This window comes from Monodon monoceros, unplaced genomic scaffold, assembly GCF_005190385.1.
Source record: "Monodon monoceros isolate NGI ecotype Baffin Bay Population unplaced genomic scaffold, NGI_Narwhal_1 Super_Scaffold_22, whole genome shotgun sequence".
NCBI lineage: Eukaryota > Metazoa > Chordata > Mammalia > Artiodactyla > Monodontidae > Monodon > Monodon monoceros.
The window spans coordinates 90,209,172-90,227,735 of NW_021703779.1; the positions used below are offsets into that span (position 1 = coordinate 90,209,172).

Below are 18,564 nucleotides of genomic sequence, written 5' to 3' on the forward strand. Positions count from 1 at the left end.
AAGGTTTGTAAAACACCATTTACATGCAGATTGATTTTGAGAGGTGATTGTACCAGCACACTTTTGAGAATTCCTTTGTATTACTGTTCTAGGCACAACACAAAAATTTTAGTGGATCATTTAATAAAAGCACTAAAGAAAAGCTTCCTGTGAATTAATTTTCTAAAATAATATTCAAAAAATATCAGCAGAAGTGTAGAAAAGATTCCTATTATATTTATGCCCAAATCACTAACAATAGGCCTAATTCTACAGTCTTTATTCAGGTTATTCATTAAAGTGTGACACTCCCAAGATTTTTAAAGATCCTGAATTCCTACTCCAAATATAACGGTAGAGATTATTTAAAAGACTGATGTCTGGTTGGTAGCATTACAAGTAGTTGTGATTCTCTTATTTCTACTTTTAATGTATTATTTCCTAAAATTTCCACAATAGACATATATAGTATCACTATTATAATCAGAAAAAAGCAATTTATTTTGTGTGAACTTTCACTAAAGTTAATGAACCAACCCACTAGAGGTCTCAAACAGCAATATAATGCAAGGCATCATCAAGGGTTGATTAAAATTTTAAATAAAGCAGAAGATACCGGCCTGCCTGAGGCAAAAGTGTGAACTGAGTAAAGTTCCTTGAGATATTCCCCCCAACAAACATCCTTTTCAGTTCACTAAATAGGAATATACAAGCTAGACAGCATATATTAGACAGATAAAAAGGTAGTCTACAAAAGTATGTTTCCAAATAATAATGTACATTCTACATGACACTGACAAACCCTTTCTCTTGGAGTAGAGTTTAAGGATGTGCATTTTTAACTAACTCCCCAAGTGACCTTTAAACACACTAAAATCTGAGAACCACTATGTAGGTGCTCAAGAAATGCTTGTTAGATTGAGCACGAAGTTTTAATAAAGCAAGCTGTATACTTGCGTTTACTTGCTGCCCCAGGTCTGTGAGTCAGCAAAATACATATATTTGAAGGAGTTTACAAGGATTTTCAAGGAGGAATAAGAGATAATGGAGTGACCCAGGGAAAGGAGGGAGATGTGACAATTTAGAAAAATCTTCATGTCTTAAATAAAATAGAAGACTAAAATACCTCTTTCTATTATCTTCTTCCTCAGAATATGGAATCTGAAAATATGGAATCCGAATATATGGAAATGGAAACCATTTCCTCAGCTTCAGCTCTTCAGGCTCTCTCTAAGCTGCTTTATCCGGAAGAGGATGACTTTGAGTCCGGACAGGTGGTTGTATACTTACAGATGAATTAGTTCTGATCACACTAAGTTGTGAAACTGTATTTGAACAACTTGTTCCAACCTTGCTGTGGGAGCAGGGCTCTGTCATCTAATACATTCACAGGAGGTTGCAGGACTGATTATGCATGAGAGTATAACCTCTAGTACATTTCTAGCAAACATAATTATATTTTTTCTAAACTACCTGAACACTGAATAGGAAAATAGTTCTGTAACTATGGTAGCAATAGCCACATTTCAAAATGTTTGTCATTTATATTTATGGCCAAAGAATGCTTGACAACCATTACAAAGAGTGATAGCTAGGATTTTTAAGCCTAGACAATATTTCTATAAAACAAATAATTTTAATTAGACAATATTAATTAGGCCCCCAAAACCCTTAATTTAAAAAAATTTGTCTACACATGAAAGCAGAACAGAAAATATTTTGAGCCAAATAAGGGGACAAACTAGCTTCAGCCTATTAAAATTGACTTCCGGCTCAGATAGAGCTGTGGAATCTAATTAGTTGAATAGCATTTGGGGTCAGGACAGGGAACCTCAGGGAGGCTTGCAGCAGCAAGATGAGCTTCATTTTGGGTAGGAGAGTTGCATGAATTGACCTTTGGCCATTCCACAGTCACTGCCAGTATGCTCAGAATACTCAAAATACTTCCATGTAACCCCCTGCTCTCCATTCTCCTCCTCCTTAGATATTAGCAAACCTTGGCTATCAGACTGCCTATGTGAAGGCAAACAAAACTTGCGGCAGAAGTTTCATACTATAGGTGCTTCCCTGGTGGCGCAGTGGTTAGGAATCTGCCTGTCAATGCAGGGAACCGGGGTTTGAGCCCTGGTCCGGGACGATCCCATATGCCGCAGAGCAACTAAGCCCGCATGCCACAACTACTGAGCCTGCGCTCTAGAGCCTGTGCTCTGCAACAAGAGAAGCCACCGCAGTGAGAAGCCCGCTCACCGCAACGAAGAGTAGCCCCCACTCCCTGCAGCTAGAGAAAGCCCTCGCACAGCAATGAAAACCCAAGGCAGCCAAAAATAAATAAATAAAATAAATAAATTTATTTTAAAAAGTCTCGTACTGTAGCAGAATATATCAATTTGCTTTAAACTATTTTAATGTTCTTTGTTATCATGACCAGTTTACCATGAATAAACCATCTCCCATGAACATACATATCAATTTTCTCCTCCCCAAATTCTTTTTTGCCATAGTGTGGAAAAACAAGTAGTATAATCTAAATAGGCAGCCAATCCAGTGTCAACCAGATTGACACTGGATTGAGCTTCCACCCTCCAGGAAGAAGTTATGTGGAACAGGGCAGAATCAAGTAAGACATGCAATGGAAATAAAATTTGTAGAGGAGGGGAACTGAGTCATCTTGGAGCCAGGATTAGGAACCAAGAAGTTTCAGTCAGGGAAAATTCTTAGTAGAGGCCAAAGAAGGAAAGAAAAAGCAGGCCATTAGTAACAGCATTGAATATATACAACAAATAGGACACAGAAGAAAAAGTTAAGTGCAATATATCAATAAGTTTGGGAAGGCAAACTCGTTTTTGCTACCTTAGCTGAAATAGAATGATAAATCCTGGGAAAGGTAAAGTTATGTCATATAGAAAAAGTATAGAAAAGGTAAAGTTATGTCATATAGATAAAAGTATGTCATATAGAGAAACAGCGATGTGGAATAAAGGAAAGTGGAACTTGTAACTAGAACAGATTCGGAGATAAGAATTTCCCCTGGTTACAAAGCCTCTTTCCTTTGGCATTTATGTATGGAGATGTTTATTTGCATCTAGAGGTGTTTCCAGGGGAAAGATGAGTGCTTATGAGAATAGAGAGACTAGAATCATTTTACCAAATTGTACAATATATAGAGGAAAATTACTATAATAATGTATGATTCTGTATATCTGGGTTATAAGCAATTTCGAGATAATTTGTCATTCAGCCACCACAGTACAGATATCATTAGAGGATATAGAATTGGGGTATCAGAACAGTGTGAGAAAAATTAATGTTTCTAATGAACTATTAAATTTTCCAGGAGAGAAACGGCTTTTCATTTTTTAACATGTATTAATCTTGGGAACTGTAGAACGATTACAAGAGCGATGTGTTTTTGAAAATACACTCACTGAAAACAGCATTTAGAACTGTTGCATACACATTGGTTTATTTACACTATCCCCACCAAGAATTGTTAAGAATATAGGAGATTGGGAAGGGAGTATGTCTGTTGTCTCACGAGGGGATCTTAAGACCTTGGGAAATAAGGTTTACCACTCTGCACAGACAACGTAACAAGGATGTTCTAACTCTCTTACATATTGCAAAGTGGCATGAATTGCAATGATAAATTGCTCGGATAATTGGATGTAGATTCATGGTAGAGGCTGAAATGATATTCTTATAGAAACAATTGCCAGATGGTTTTTAATGTTTTTATTATCCTGATCCATCTTTTCACTTGAAAATTTTATTTTTAATCATTTATTTTCATTAAGTTAATAAACTGAAACTCCTCCTCTGTTCTGATATACTGATCCAATCATCACTGTCCATGGAGAGCATACCAATTTTTGTCAGGAATGTTCAAGTTTTTATTTCTATGGATTTTAATTTGCTGAGGAAGGAAGCACTCAGCAAAACAAGAGGCCCTCAGGTTCCAAAAAATGCTTTATCCTGATTGACTATTAGTAGTATTAATATTCTGGTGATTAATAACTTAAGAAAAGCACTGTGAGTTTACATGACTTTAGTGATTTAAAAGAAAAAATGTACAGAATATTGTCTTGGGATTTTCACATAAAAATGCCTGTAACACCTTAACAGCAGACATAGCACTTTTGAAGCACCTTTTGGAAAGCAATAGTTACCGTCTCGGAAACCTTTGAGATGTTACAGATTAATTTATAATTTATAGCTGTTGGAATAATTTAGCATAAAAAAGACACAGATGAGATTTTCCACCAGCTTTCAAGGACAGACCCTATTCCTCTTGCCCAAACAGGACATTATAACTTGTGTACCTGTCTGAAGTCTTGGGAGATAAGGGCAGGGGCCTGGAAAAGGAGACTTGGAGGTGCTAGTTTGCCAGGACCACGCAATAAGAAGTTTTGACTGCCAGCAATGGAGTGAATTGGAGCTGCAGAGTCTGACATCAGCAAGAACAATTAGTAAAAAAAAAAAATTGGGATTTTCTTGAAGTAGCAAAGAACTCCTGACAGGGACCAATAAGGTGGTAGCCGCTTTACTGATGGTGTAATGTGTGTTATGCTTAGCTGAAAAAAGAAAACTGTTCTTCTACTGGTGAGACAGGGGCAGTATGTCTGCTGTCCCTGTCCCATACAGTGGGTATGTCTGCTCGTACAAAAGATGGCAAAATAAACCTGAACTTGCATGAAGACTGAAGTGGTTCAGCATGTATTTGACACTATTAATCTGGCGTTGCTGTTTAAATCCACTAGTTCAGTGTCATGAGGTGATGGGACGAAGAAGTATTTCATATCCACAGTGGAAAGAAGTAAAAGCTATTATCAAGACTTTTTGCGGTACGTGGGCCTCTCACTGTTGTGGCCTCTCCCATTGTGGAGTACAGGCTCCGGACGTGTAGGCTCAGTGGCCATGGCTCACGGGCCTAGCCGCTACGCGGCATGTGGGATCTTACCAGACCGGGACACGAACCCGTGTCCCCTGCATCGGCAGGCAGACTCTCAACCACTGGGCCACCAGGGAAGCCCTATTATCAAGACTTTTGAATGAGTTGTTTGATGTCTAAATACTTAGACTCTATTTAGTGGTTTGTTTTTATTTCTATAAAACTTTCCCATACTTCTGTCCCCCATCTAACTATGACCAGACAACTGCCAAGACCCAAAGGGGTCGATGCTCTTATTCTAACACTTGGTTCTAACCTTCAAAGAGTTGAATGTGGCTCATTCCCCTAGCCCCAAGAATACATGATTCACTGGGCTGGAACTGGGGATTTAGTCTGATCAAAGATCAATTCTGCCTTGGGGTCTATTAAACCAAATACTTTTTGAAAGGACGAGGAAAACACATTCAAAATAATACTTGACATCTGTCTCTTGGTTATATAATAGCAATGGATAATGAAACTGGGAAGCTTAATGAAACTGTAGACAGAAAGCTTATCAAATTTAAAGTATCACTGGTCATGCAAGTTATACAAGTAGTAATTACAGAATGTTGGACTTTTTTTCCTCTCCTCCAGTCAAATAGTTCATCTGAAATGGGTCCTGGGGATATTGGACCACCAAAAACAGAAGCGCTTAAAGGTAAGTTATTTAATAAAGCATATAGATCAATATAATCAGTATAATCTTTTCTTTGGGAGCAAAATGATAGGGAGAGGAATACTAACTAACACTAGCACTTATCAAAGCTGAACTCAAATAATTGTGGGAACGATGAACAACTATTTACATATAAAGATATTGTTTTTACTCTAGTGTTGCAGGTAAGTTGTTTTTCTAGTAATGGAAATTAATTTGCCTTGAATTATTCACATTTTTTGGCATATTTCCTGAGATGGAAAACCAGGAAAGTCACATGTGGTTAGATAACTTTTTTAGTATTTAGGGTCTAGGTACCATGACATTTAACTTCTTCACGTTCTGTGCTGCTATATTCTGGCAATTTCACAGAATTCATTAATTCATTCAATAAATATTTGTTGAGAGCTAATTATGTACCAGGTAGTATGATCATCTCTGAGACTACAATGGAGATCAAAATAGAAAGGTTCCCTGCCCCCGTTGAGCTAATAGTCCTTTGGAGAACACAATGAAACAAATAACTACACAATTTTATCTTAAGTTGAAAAGCTTATAAATTAAAGCCCATGGGGTAACTTATAAAGTCACGGGTCCAGTAAACTAGAATAAATATTTTTGGGGTGTTTTCCCAGCATTTTGGCCTATACATTTTCACAGAGTTGAACATTTTGCACATCTTTAAAAATGTAGAAATCTGTAATTCTGTTGGTCGTGATCACAGTTACCAAAGGGTGGACAGGGAGAGGAAATGAAGTACTCTCATCAATTTAGGTAATTGTAAAAGATTTTGTCTGGAAAAATGTTTAATAATGACTAAAATGAGGTCTGAGTGGACAATTTTAAAATTTCAGTTATTCTACATACTCAAGAGTCTATTTGCCTTATTCAAGAGATATTCACTTCACAGAAGACTAGTTCAAATTTGGATGTATTTCTGTGCTGCCTGTATTTCTGATAATGTAGGTCTAATAATCTCTAAATTCTAAGAACAATGAGTCATATGTAAAACATTATATATAAATCTGTAATTATGCTTTACAAAGCCCATGCTAGATGGAAGCAGATCATTTCAAATGAACTGGCAGAATTGAAAACCTGACAATCAGGTGCATTTCTGGGAATGCTTAACAGTAATCAAAATAATGTTCTGCACCTAATGTGGGTCTCCATTTGCTGCCGCAACAGTTGGAACAAACGCAAGCTGGGATTTAGCATGCCTATTTATTTTCTCTTTTTTTTTTAACATCTTTATTAGAGTATAATTGCTTTACAATGTTGTGTCAGTTTCTGCTGTATAACAAAGTGAATCAGCTATACCTATACATATATCCCCATATCTCCTCCCTCTTGCGTCTCTCTCCCTCCCACCCTCCCTATCCCACCCCTCTAGGTGGTCACAAAGCACCGAGCTGATCTCCCTGTGCTATGCGGCTGCTTCCCATTAGCTATCTATTTTACATTTGGTAGTGTATATATGTCCATGCCACTCTCTCACTTCGTCCCAGCTTACCCTTCCCTCTCCCTGTGTCCTCAAGTCCATTCTCTATGTTTGCGTCTTTATTCCTGTCCTGCCCCTAGGTTCTTCAGAACCCTTTTTTTTTTTTTTAGATTCCATATATATGTGTGAGTATACGGTATTTGTTTTTCTCTTTCTGACTTACTTCACTCTGTAGGACAGACTCTAGGTCCATCCACCTCACTACAAATAACCCTAATTTCATTTCTTTTTATGGCTGAGTAATATTCCATTGTATATATGGGCCACATCTTCTTTATCCATTCAACTGTCAATGGACATTTAGGTTGCTTCCATGTCCTGGCTATTGTAAACAGAGCTGCAACGAACATTGTGGCACATGATTCTTTTTGAATTCTGGTTTTCCCAGGGTATATGCCCAGTATTGGGATTGCTGGGCCATATGGCAGTTCTATTTTTAGTTTTATAAGGAACCTCCGTACCCTTCTCCATAGTGGCTGTATCAATTTACATTCCCACAAAGAGTGCAAGAGGGTTCCCTTTTCTCCACACCCTCTCCAGCATTTATTGTTTGTAGATTTTTTGATGATGGCCATTCTGACTGATGTGAGGTGATACCCCACTGTAGTTTAGATTTGCATTTCTCTAATGATTAGTGATGTTGAGCATCCTTTCATGTGTTCATTGGAAATCTGTATATCTTCTTTGGAGAAATGTCTATTTAGGTCTTCTGCCCATTTTTGGATTGGGCTGTTTGTTTTTTTTTGATGTTGAGCTGCCTGAGCTGCTTGTAAATTTTGGAGATTAATCCTTTGTCAGTTGCTTCATTTGCAAATATTTTCTCCCATTCTGAGGGTTGTCTTTTCGTCTTGTTTATGGTTTCCTTTGCTGTGCAAAAGCTTTGAAGTTTCATTAGGTCCCATTTGTTTCTTTTTGTTTTTATTTCCATTTCTCTAGGAGGTGGGTCAAAAAGGATCTTGCTGTGATTTATGTCATAGAGTGTTCTGCCTATGTTTTCCTCTAAGTTTTATAGTGTCTGGCCTTACATTTAGGTCTTTAATCCATTTTGAGTTTATTTTTGTGTATGGTGTTAGAGAGTGTTCTAATTTCATTCTTTTACATGTGGCTGTCCAGTTTTCCCAGCACCACTTATTGAAAGGCTGTCTTTGCTTCGTTGTATATTCTTGCCTCCTTTATCAAGATAAAGTGCCCATATGTGCATGGGTTTATCTCTGGGCTTTCTATGTTGTTCCATTGTTCTATATTTCTTTGTGCCAGTACCATACTGATTTTGTGCTTTGTTTTTGTGCCAGTACCATACTGTCTTGATTACTGTAGCTTAGTAGTATAGTCTAAAGTCAGGGAACCTGATTCCTCCAACTTCATTTTTCTTTTTCAAGATTGCTTTGGCTATTCGCAGTCTTTTGTGTTTCCATACAAATTGTGAAATTTTTTGTTCTAGTACTGTGAAAAAGGCCTTTGGTAGTTTGACAGGGATTGCACTGAATCTGTAGATTGCTTTGGGTAGTATAGTCATTTTCACAATATTGATTCTTCCAATCCAAGAACATGGTATATCTCTCCATCTGTTTCTATCATCTCTAATTTCTTTCATCAGTGTCTTATAGTTTTCTGCATACAGGAGTTTTGTGTCCTTAAGTAGGTTTATTCCTAGGTATTTTATTCTTCTTGTTACAATGGTAAATGGGAGTGTTTCCTTAATTTCTCTTTCAGATTTTTCATCATTAGTGTATAGGAATGCAGGAGATTTCTGTGCATTAATTTTGTATCCTGCTACTTCACCAAATTCATTGATTAGCTCTAGTAGTTTTCTGGTAGCAGCTTTAGGATTCTCTATGTGTAGTATCATGTCATCTGCAAGCAGTGACAGCTTTACTTCTTCTTTTCCGATTTGGATTCCTTTTATTTCTTTTTCTTCTCTGATTGCTGTGGCTAAAACTTCCAAAACTCTGTTGAATAAGAGTGGTGAGAGTGGGCAATCTTGTCTTATTCCTGATCTTAGTGGAAATGGTTTCAGTTTTTCACCATTGAGAATGATGTTGGCTGTGGGTTTGTCATATATGGCCTTTATTATGTTGAGGTAAGTTCCTCCATGCCTACTTTCTGGAGAGGTTTTATCACGAATGGGTGTTGAATTTTGTCAAAAGCTTTTTCTGCATCTATTGAGATTATCATATGGTTTTTATCATTCAATTTGTTAATATGGTGTATCACATTGATTGATTTGCATATATTGAAGAATCCTTGCATTCCTGGGATAAACCCCACTTGATCATGGTGTATGATCCTTTTAATGTGCTGTTGGCTTCTGTTTGCTAGTATTTTGTTGAGGATTTTGCATCTATGTTCATCAGTGATATTGGCCTGTAGTTTTCTTTCTTTGTGACATATTTGTCTGGTTTTGGTATCAGGGTGATGGTGACCTCATAGAATGAGTTTGGGACTGTTCCTCCCTCTGCTATATTTTTGGAAGAGTTTGAGAAGGATAGGTGTTAGCTCTCTCTAAATGTTTGATAGAATTCACCCATGAAGCAATCTGGTCCTGGGCTTTTGTTTGTTGGAAGATTTTTAATCACAGTTTCAATTCCAGTGCTTGTGATTGGTCTGTTTATATTTTCTATTTCTTCCTGGTTCAGTCTCGGAAGGTTGTGCATTTCTAAGAATTTGTCCATTTCTTCCAGGTTGTCCATTTTATTGGCATAGAGCTGCTTGTATTAATCACTCATGATCCTTTGAATTTCTGCCAGGTCAGTTGTTACTTCCCCTTTTTCATTTCTAATTCTGTTGATTTGAGTCTTCTCCCTTTTTTTCTTGATGAGTCTGGATAGTGGTTTATCAATTTTGGTTATCTTCTCAAAGAACCAGCTTCTAGTTTTATTGATCTTTGCTATTGTTTCCTTCATTTCTTTTTCATTTATTTCTCATCTGATCTTTATGATTTCTTTCCTTCTGCTAACTTTGGGGTTTTTTGTTCTTCTTTCTCTAATTGCTTTAGGTGTAAGGTTAGGTTGTTTATTTGAGATATTTCTTATTTCTTAAGTTAGGATTGTATTGCTATAAACTTCCCTCTTAGAACTGCTTTTGCTGCATCCCATAGGTTTTGGGCCGTCGTGTTTTCATTGTTGTTTGTTTCTAGGTATTCTTTGATTTCCTTTTTGATTTCTTCAGTGATCTCTTAGTTATTTAGTAGTGTATTGTTTAGCCTTCATGTGTTTGTATTTTTTACAGATTTTTCCTGTAATGGATATCTAGTCTCATAGCATTGTGGTCGGAAAAGATACTTGATACGATTTCAGTTTTCTTAAATATACCAAGGCTTGATTTGTGACCCAAGATATGGTCTATCCTGGAGAATGTTCTATGAGCACTTGAGAAGAAAGTGTATTCTGTTGTTTTTGGATGGAATGTCCTATAAATATCAATTAAGTCTATCTGGTCTAATATGTCTTTTAATGTTTGTGTTTCCTTATTTATTTTCATTTTGGTTGATCTGTCCATTGGTGACAGTGGGGTGTTAAAGTTCCCTACTATTATTGTGTTACTGTCGATTTCCCCTTTTATGGCTGTTAGTATTTGCCTTATGTATTGATGTGCTCCTATGTTGGGTGCATAAGTATTCACAATTGTTATATCTTCTTCTTGGATTGATCCCTTGATCATTATGTAGTGTCCTTCTTTTTATTCTGCTCTGTGGTAGTTATTTCCACTATTTGATCTTCCAGGTCACTTATCCATTCTTCTGCCTCAGTTATTCTGCTATTGATTCCTTCTAGAGAATTTTTAATTTCATTTACTGTGTTGTTCATCATTGTTTGCTCCTTAGTTCTTCTAGGTCCTTGTTAAATGCTTCTTGTATTTTCTCCATTCTATTTCCAAGATTTTGGATCATGTTTACTATCATTACTCTGAATTCTTTTTCAGGTAGACTGCCTATTTCCTCTTCATTTTTTGGTCTGGTGGGTTTTTATTTTGCTCTTTCCTCTGCTGCATATTTCTCGTCTTCTCATCTTGCTTAACTTACCGTGTTTGGGGTCTCCTTTTCACAGTCTGCAGGTTTGTAGTTCCCATTGTTTTCGGTGTCTGCCCCCAGTGTCTAAGGTTGATTCAATGGGTTGTTTAGGCTTCCTGGGGGAGGGGACTGGGGCCTGTGTTCTGGTGGATGAGGGTGGATCTTGTCTTTCTGGTGGGCAGGGCCACGTCTGGTGGTGTGTTTTGGGGTGTCTGTGAACTTATTATGATTTTAGGCAGCCTCTCTGCTAATGGGCAGGGTTGTGTTCCTGTCTTGCTAGTTGTTTGGCATGGGGTGTCCAGCACTGGAGCTTGCTGGTCGTTGAGTGGAGCTGTGTCTTAGCGTTGAGTTGGAGATCTCTGGGAGAGCTCTCGCCGTTTGATATTACGTGGAGCCAGGCGGTCTCTGGTGGTCCAGAACTCGGCTCTCCCACCTCAGAGGCTCAGGCCTGACACCCAGCCGGAGCACCAAGACCCTTTCAGCCACACAGCCAGTTACATGGGGATTTTTTTGTCTTTGGGAAGTCTGATGTCTTCTGCCAGCATTCAGTAGGTGTTCTGTAGGAGTTGTTCCACATGTAGATATATTTCTGACGTATTTGTGGGGAGGAAGTTGATCTCCACGTCTTACTCCTCCGCCATCTTGAAGGTCCTCTGAATGGTTAAACTTTACTGCTACTATTGGAGGGACTCCTGAGGAGTCAGGGGGTGGCTGTGGCTCACTGTGGGGACGAAGACACTGGCAGCAACTGCTCTGGCAAGTACTCATTGGTGTGAGCCCCCATTTACTTTCAAACATTTAAATATGACATGTAGAAACCCCAGGCATGTGCTCAGTTGACATAAAGGACAAATGAGAGAGATTTTCTTTAGAGCCCATGTCTATATGAGGAAAATAATGGATTAAAAATGATCATTGTCTCTACTGTTTTCAGTTTCTTTCACTGATAATATTTTTAAAGAACTATGTCAGGCTTGCACGGAAAAGGTATCAAGGGACTTTTAAGTAGTAAAACACAAGGCAAGATAAAGTATTTCTATCCAAATCAGATTGATTGCATGTTTGATTTGTTCTTTTATGTAAAAATATTTTACGTATGATCCTATTTGTTTCTGAAAAAATGTGTAATATTTCTTTGCATATATGTTGTATATAATATATATTTTATACACAATATGTTTTATGTACTAAATATTTATATATTATATGTTTTATATGTGTATATACACATATATGTATATATATTTCTGTAGATATAGATATAGATATACACACATATACAGAGAGAGAGAGAGAGACTGGAAAGATGTACACCAGAATGCTATCATTGATCATCTCTGGGTGGTTAGACTGTAGATTATTTTATTTTCTTCTTTTTGCTTATATGTCTTTTCCAAATTTTCTACAATTATTATTACAACTCTTCAATGTATTGGCTGTGTGTTGATTAAAAATTTAAGTCAATTGTTACGAATTTAGCTTCTCTGACCAAAAACCAAGCTAGCGATTACAAATAGAAAATATTTCACTTCAGTGATCCCAAACTTAGTGTGAAGAAGAACAGGAGAAATTTCAAGGGGTAAAACAGGCAAAAACTTCAACTTTATCTTCACTTTCTTCACAGTCATCCCTCAAACAAGTGATGAAAATAGTGAGCACATCTGGAATCCGGAGGAGGTTCCAGAAGGGGCAGAGCACCACGATGTGTGGGATATTAGAGAAACACCAGAGTAAGTCAAATGAAGCCAGGAACATGTTTTCTGGGGTTTAAGTTAGATGTGTCATCTGATACCAGTCTGTTTTTGACAAGATTCATAATGTAACTTCTACCACATAAAAGGTAAAACTATGGTGACACACAGAAGGCACATGTAATTGTTGAGTTTTTTCCTTCTAGAGCAGAAACAAATATTAAGACATAATACCTTTCTTTCAGTTATTATCTAACAAAAAGTGAAAAGTAGTCATTTCCATTATCAATTTATATTTAATATCATTTAGTTGTATAATGTGGAAGTAACAGTGGGTAAAACCAGCCCATTAAATTACAAGCATTCATACAAACTAAATTATTATGCCATGTTTTTGTGTCAAAGACTTGCTTTTAATTACTCAGTGTTCCACAATTTTAGTAAAAGGCTATGTTCTGCCACCAATTATCAGCTGTTACCTGGACTAATTTGCTAGTTATTTTAGGATTATGTTTAGTATATTGTGCAAGCAGGATTAAAGGCTTGCTTTCTAGCCTTTTAGTAGAAATTATAAATATGAATTTTAGAATTATCATAAAAAGCCTTTCATACTAATAAGTGAAATCACTCATACTGTTAAGGATTAAAGTGTGTTTACATACATAATTGAAATTAATGATTAAATACACTAAGCTTTAAATATGTATTTTAAAATAAAATCTTGTTTGAATATTTAGAATAGCTTGAAAAACAAAGGCAATATTTATTAAATTATAGTGTGCTTTATAATGTCTTGAAAACTTCTATGGCAAATGACCTGAGAACTTTTCTAATTCTGACTGTAAAACTGTGTCCAATGCTTAAAAAAAAAAAAAACGATGCTTCTATCTTCTATGTCAGTTCTGAAAATAGAAGCAGTGGGAGACTGCAGATAATTAAGTAGAAAAAAAGTATCCAGCTTTCAAATAAACAATGTAAAAAAAAGTAAACCTCATAAAAAAAGGGGATTTTAAAACATTTCTGTCTGCATCTTAAGTATGAAGGGAGTGAATCCCAGGTTGTCTATACAGTGCCCACACATCCCTATGAAAGGTAAGACATTCATTTGTCACATAGTTTAATGAATGTCAAACATCCATATGTGGCAAGCTCCAAATCTGAGAAAATTTTAATTTTTCATCCTGATGTTTGATGTTCTGTAGAAAGAATATCCCTCAAAGCTTTAAATGAACAAGAACTCCAGTCAGGATATGAAGAAAATTGCTTTATAAGATTTTTTAATCTCTATTTTCTATGTTATGCAAATACATTTCGAACTGTCCCAATTGGTAAAGAAGAAAATGGGTAAAGAAGGTGAACAGGCAGATCACAAAAGAAGAATCACAAGTTACCAAATAAAAAATAATAAGGGCCTGAGCTAAGTCACTGGCCTTGGAGAGAAATATGAGGGTCTTTATTTGAGAGATATTTGAAGGAAGATTTGGTATTTGATTAGATATAATGAATGAGAGGAAAGCATAGCTAGAGCAAATCCATGTGGGAGTCCTGGGCATATAGATCAATATCTTTCTGTTTTGTTTTAACTTGGCTTCACCTTTGTGAATACCTGGTAGCTGTTACAGTCTATTAAGAAAAAAGTGTCCTATCTCAAATAGCTATTTACTGTTAGCCCTATTCCAACTCAGAGAAGTCCCTCTTTCATCCTTGGGCATTCCTATTTGCAAGTGGTCAGAAGTTCAATGTCTCCAGATACAATTTTCCAACCGCCTACTATATACATTTGCCTGGATGTCCCAAGGCACCTCACACTCCACACACCCTAAACCAAACTCACCATTTCCCCTCCACCTACATTCCCAATCACAGTTAGTGGCTTCACTGTTCACCCAGTCACCCAAGCGAGTAACCTCAGCATCATCTTTGATGCTTTCCTCTCACTCATTATATCTAGTCAAATACCAAATCTTCCTTCAAATATTTGTAAATGTTTACTTACTTCATTCCATCTAAAAAGATAGGGTAGGGACTTCCCTGGCGGTCCAGTGGTTAAGATTCTGTGCTTCCAGTGCAGGGGGTGTGGGTTCGATCAGGGAACTAAGATCCCACATGCTGTGCAGTGCGACCAAAATAAATAAATAATTAAAATTAAAAACATATAGTTCATTATGGCTGGGGGTTTCTATAAACCACTCTATCCCTGGGGTCCCAAATTTGGGGGCAAGGAAAGATTTATGAATTGTCATGTGTGAGGTGAAATACCAGGAAAACCTTTCACTGAACTAAGAATTCTGTAGGACTAGATTCTAAACACTATAGTTGTACCGGTGCTGACTACACTACCAGTGTTTCTACTGTAGAATTTTTGAGGTAGAAAACACAATAGAGATCATTTAGTTCAAACCCACCCCCTCCCATAAATTGTACAAATCCGGAAGCTGAGCACATGAGTTTGTGACTTAACCAAGATCACACAGTTAATGACAGAAAGAGTACTAAACCTGGATTTTCTAACTCTACTCTGAGGCTTAAATTTAACAGAGGAATGTTTCCATCTATCCATCAAACCCTGGATTATGGGCTCACTATTCTTCTGAGCCATTGTTTTCCAGGAAAGGACCTTCCTTTTTTCTTCTGCTTTTACTCTTATTAGAATCTTATTAGAAGTTCCCTCAATCTATTTTATTTGTATAGCTCTGAAATAGTCAAGCTTTATTTTTAGAAACCAGTATACACAACATAAATCCTGACAGTGTTAGGTATTTTTGACTGAATTTCTAGACTTTTCTTCCCTTATATTCTGCTACATGCCTGAAAAACTGCAAGCACTTTATTTATTTTGTCCTTTTATTTTTTGTAATAGCATGTCCTCATAAGTTTCTAGTTTTCTGCTCTGTGACAGGAAATTGCTCTTTCATTTGAGTCTCTATATCACTGGCTTTTTTTTCAGATATGAAATTGTGTTCAAACAGCAGGTGGGAACTGAAGATATGTTCCTGGGATTGACCAGAAAGGACCCTTCAACTGCGTGTTGTAAGGATCTAGTGGTAAGCCTCTCCCCTCTTCCCCATTTTCCATTTGACCATTATAGTTAAATTGACTGTTGTATACATAATGCCATAGGCAAGGCTGTAAACCCTTTAAAAATAGTGGTTGCTATGTTTGAGGTACTAAGGGAATAATAGGATAGACAGTTTAAAATTGGCAAACATGTACAAAATAAACTAAGTTTACACATGTGGATAAGATTTACAAATAAACAGAATCATATGACATAACGCACTACTTCTAGTCCTAATAAAACTGCCCAATCTGGACTGAATTTTCTTTCATCCTAGTTCTGTCCCATACATGTCATCTGATTGGTTATTAATTTCTGATGAGTGACAGTCAATCAAAAAGTAATATTTCCTTCCCTGAATCGGTCTTATCTCTTATATCTGTATTTCTTTTAATGACTCAACTTACATTGGGGGACATAAAAGGGGATTTTTTTCTTAAATTTTGGATCTGAACTACTGACTTAACACTCTCAAAAGACATCCAAAATGTTACTTGGCTCCCTTATCTGAATGACACTACAGCATGTTGAAGAGCATCCTTTGCCAAGCCACTGTTTCTGTATAATAACAGTAGCGATACCAACAATATCAATAAGACTTCCTTACTGGGCCTAACCAAGAGTGTGGAATGCAACTCACTTTGGCAATATACACTAGTAATTCTGGTGTTTGGTGCTGGGAATTTATTTTTTGAGATCAGGGGCTGTGCATCTGTATTTTCCCCTCCCTCTCTTATAATACTCTACAACACAGAGTACTGAAGTACCCATAGGAGATGCTTAATATTTTTCCTGAAGCAAAAGATAAATGCATTCTCTCTTTTGCATAAACTTCAGGCTTTCTCTTATTAGCAAAATCTAAGACATTCAATTGGATCACATAACATAATAGGAATAGCGTCTTTAAGGACCTCAGGAGATTTTTCAAACTTAATGAGTTAAGGTTTCAAGTGATCTTGAAGTAATTAGCTCCCAGGGTTTTACCAGTAATATTCAAATTTCTCTCTCTTAAATGACTGTAAGATTATGTTTTTGATGTTTGGTATTGCGGATTACTCTAAACTCTAAAGAAATTCTAGGCCCTAAATAAATAAAACTGTTGTGAGCCTTTCCATTTCCCTCATGCAGCTTGCTCCCAGCATTAATAATAAAGGTATGCTGAATGAAGAATCTTGGAAACTAAATCACACCTCAGAGTAGGAGTACACAATTTATCTAAAACTCAACATGTATGTACAGAAAAAGACTTGATCCCTCCCTCTAATGAGCTTAAAATTGACTGGGGAGACTAAACTAACATAAATGAACCCATTTTATTATTAACAATTAAATTCACTGTTGACAATTTTAAGTTTGCCAGGAGTTCAGACGGTTTGGATAAGACGTGGACACCTTTGAATGCCAGAAACAGATGAAACATTTGTTGGTGCCATGGCACTTCACCACATGTATAGCATTCTTTTTCTCTTTCTTTTTCTTCATACATTCAATCTTTAAATACTACTACATACCAGACACTGTCCTAAGTACTAGGGATACAAAGACAAATAAGAAACAGTCAATTACCCTCAGGGAATTTACAGGTAATGAGATGGACACCTAAAAAGTCATTGCAGTTCACTATGGCAAGTACATATTTAGAGGCATATACCAGGTACGTGGTGACATGAAGCAGAAAGGGCAGAAAGGGATCAACACCAGGTGGATAGGATTTCTCCAGTGGACAGCATTCCAAGAAGGGCATTCCAAACAGAGGTAAGAGCACATGGAAAGGTATCCAGGCATGAAATAGCATGACCTATTTGGGTAAGCATTGAGTGTAACAAGAGTAAAGAATAATTGTGGACAGTGGTGTACTGGTAAGCTGTCTCTCAAAAAAGAAAAAAGAAAACAGATTTGCAGCTTGAATTTTATCCTATAGGCATATTAATGATGACACCCACTGTCATTGCTTAACCCTGCTGGGAAGACTCCGACTGCAGAGGTTAATGACCTCATCTCAGACATTTCTTGCACAATTTTTAGGCTTATTATTCCTGTTAATAATATGGCATTTTTTCAACTCTAAGACATCGTCAAATTGTAGATGTGCCATTTGTTTAGTAACATAGGAAAAATAGGTATACTACTATATTAAATATGCACATTGTGTGATTCATCCCAATAACAGAAACATAAAAATGTGAGGAAAATTCCACCTTAGAATTGGCTAAATATGTTATTTGGGTCCTGGACCTGGTCTCTATGTAACAATCTGACCCAGAGACTTTAAGAAGAAGCCCTCTGCTTAAGCTGAGGAAGGTAATAGGAACACAAACAATCTGTTTAAATACAAGAACTGATTTGGGGTTTAAAAATTTACAAGAACCACCTTTCCTTTACCCTCCCCAGACTCCAAATAAGAAAGCAAGATTTATGAGTCCTAAATCAAAGTGTTGATCCTAAACAAAATTCTGAGTTAAGAATATGTATGTCTTCAGCAAACCTTCCATCTTTTCCTTCTAACCCCAACCCAGAGAGTTCCATTATCCAAATTATGCCTGCTGCTCTACTCCTGAGTTTGTAGTTACCAAACTTCCCGTGCCTTAATCTATATTTGGGCATTTTATTTTCTAAATAAAAACTGTATATATTTAAAGTATACAATATATTGATTTGATATACATATACATAGTGAAATGATTACTACAGTCAAGCTGATTAACATATCATCTCTTCACATACCATTTGTGTGTGTGGGT

General features: G+C 36.7%; 1 protein-coding gene across 1 annotated transcript in view; it reads left to right on the top strand.

Moving 5' to 3' along the window:
• The first annotated feature begins 1,124 nt into the window (after positions 1–1,124).
• PIH1D3 (PIH1 domain containing 3) overlaps positions 1,125–18,564 on the top strand; it is a 37,253-nt gene continuing 19,813 nt past the window's right edge. Inside the window, exons 1-4 of the mRNA XM_029240030.1 lie at positions 1,125–1,253; positions 5,504–5,567; positions 12,699–12,804; positions 15,713–15,809. Of these exons, the coding sequence (XP_029095863.1) occupies positions 1,134–1,253; positions 5,504–5,567; positions 12,699–12,804; positions 15,713–15,809 (387 nt within the window). The 5' untranslated portion in view covers positions 1,125–1,133. The remainder of the gene's footprint in view (positions 1,254–5,503; positions 5,568–12,698; positions 12,805–15,712; positions 15,810–18,564) is intronic.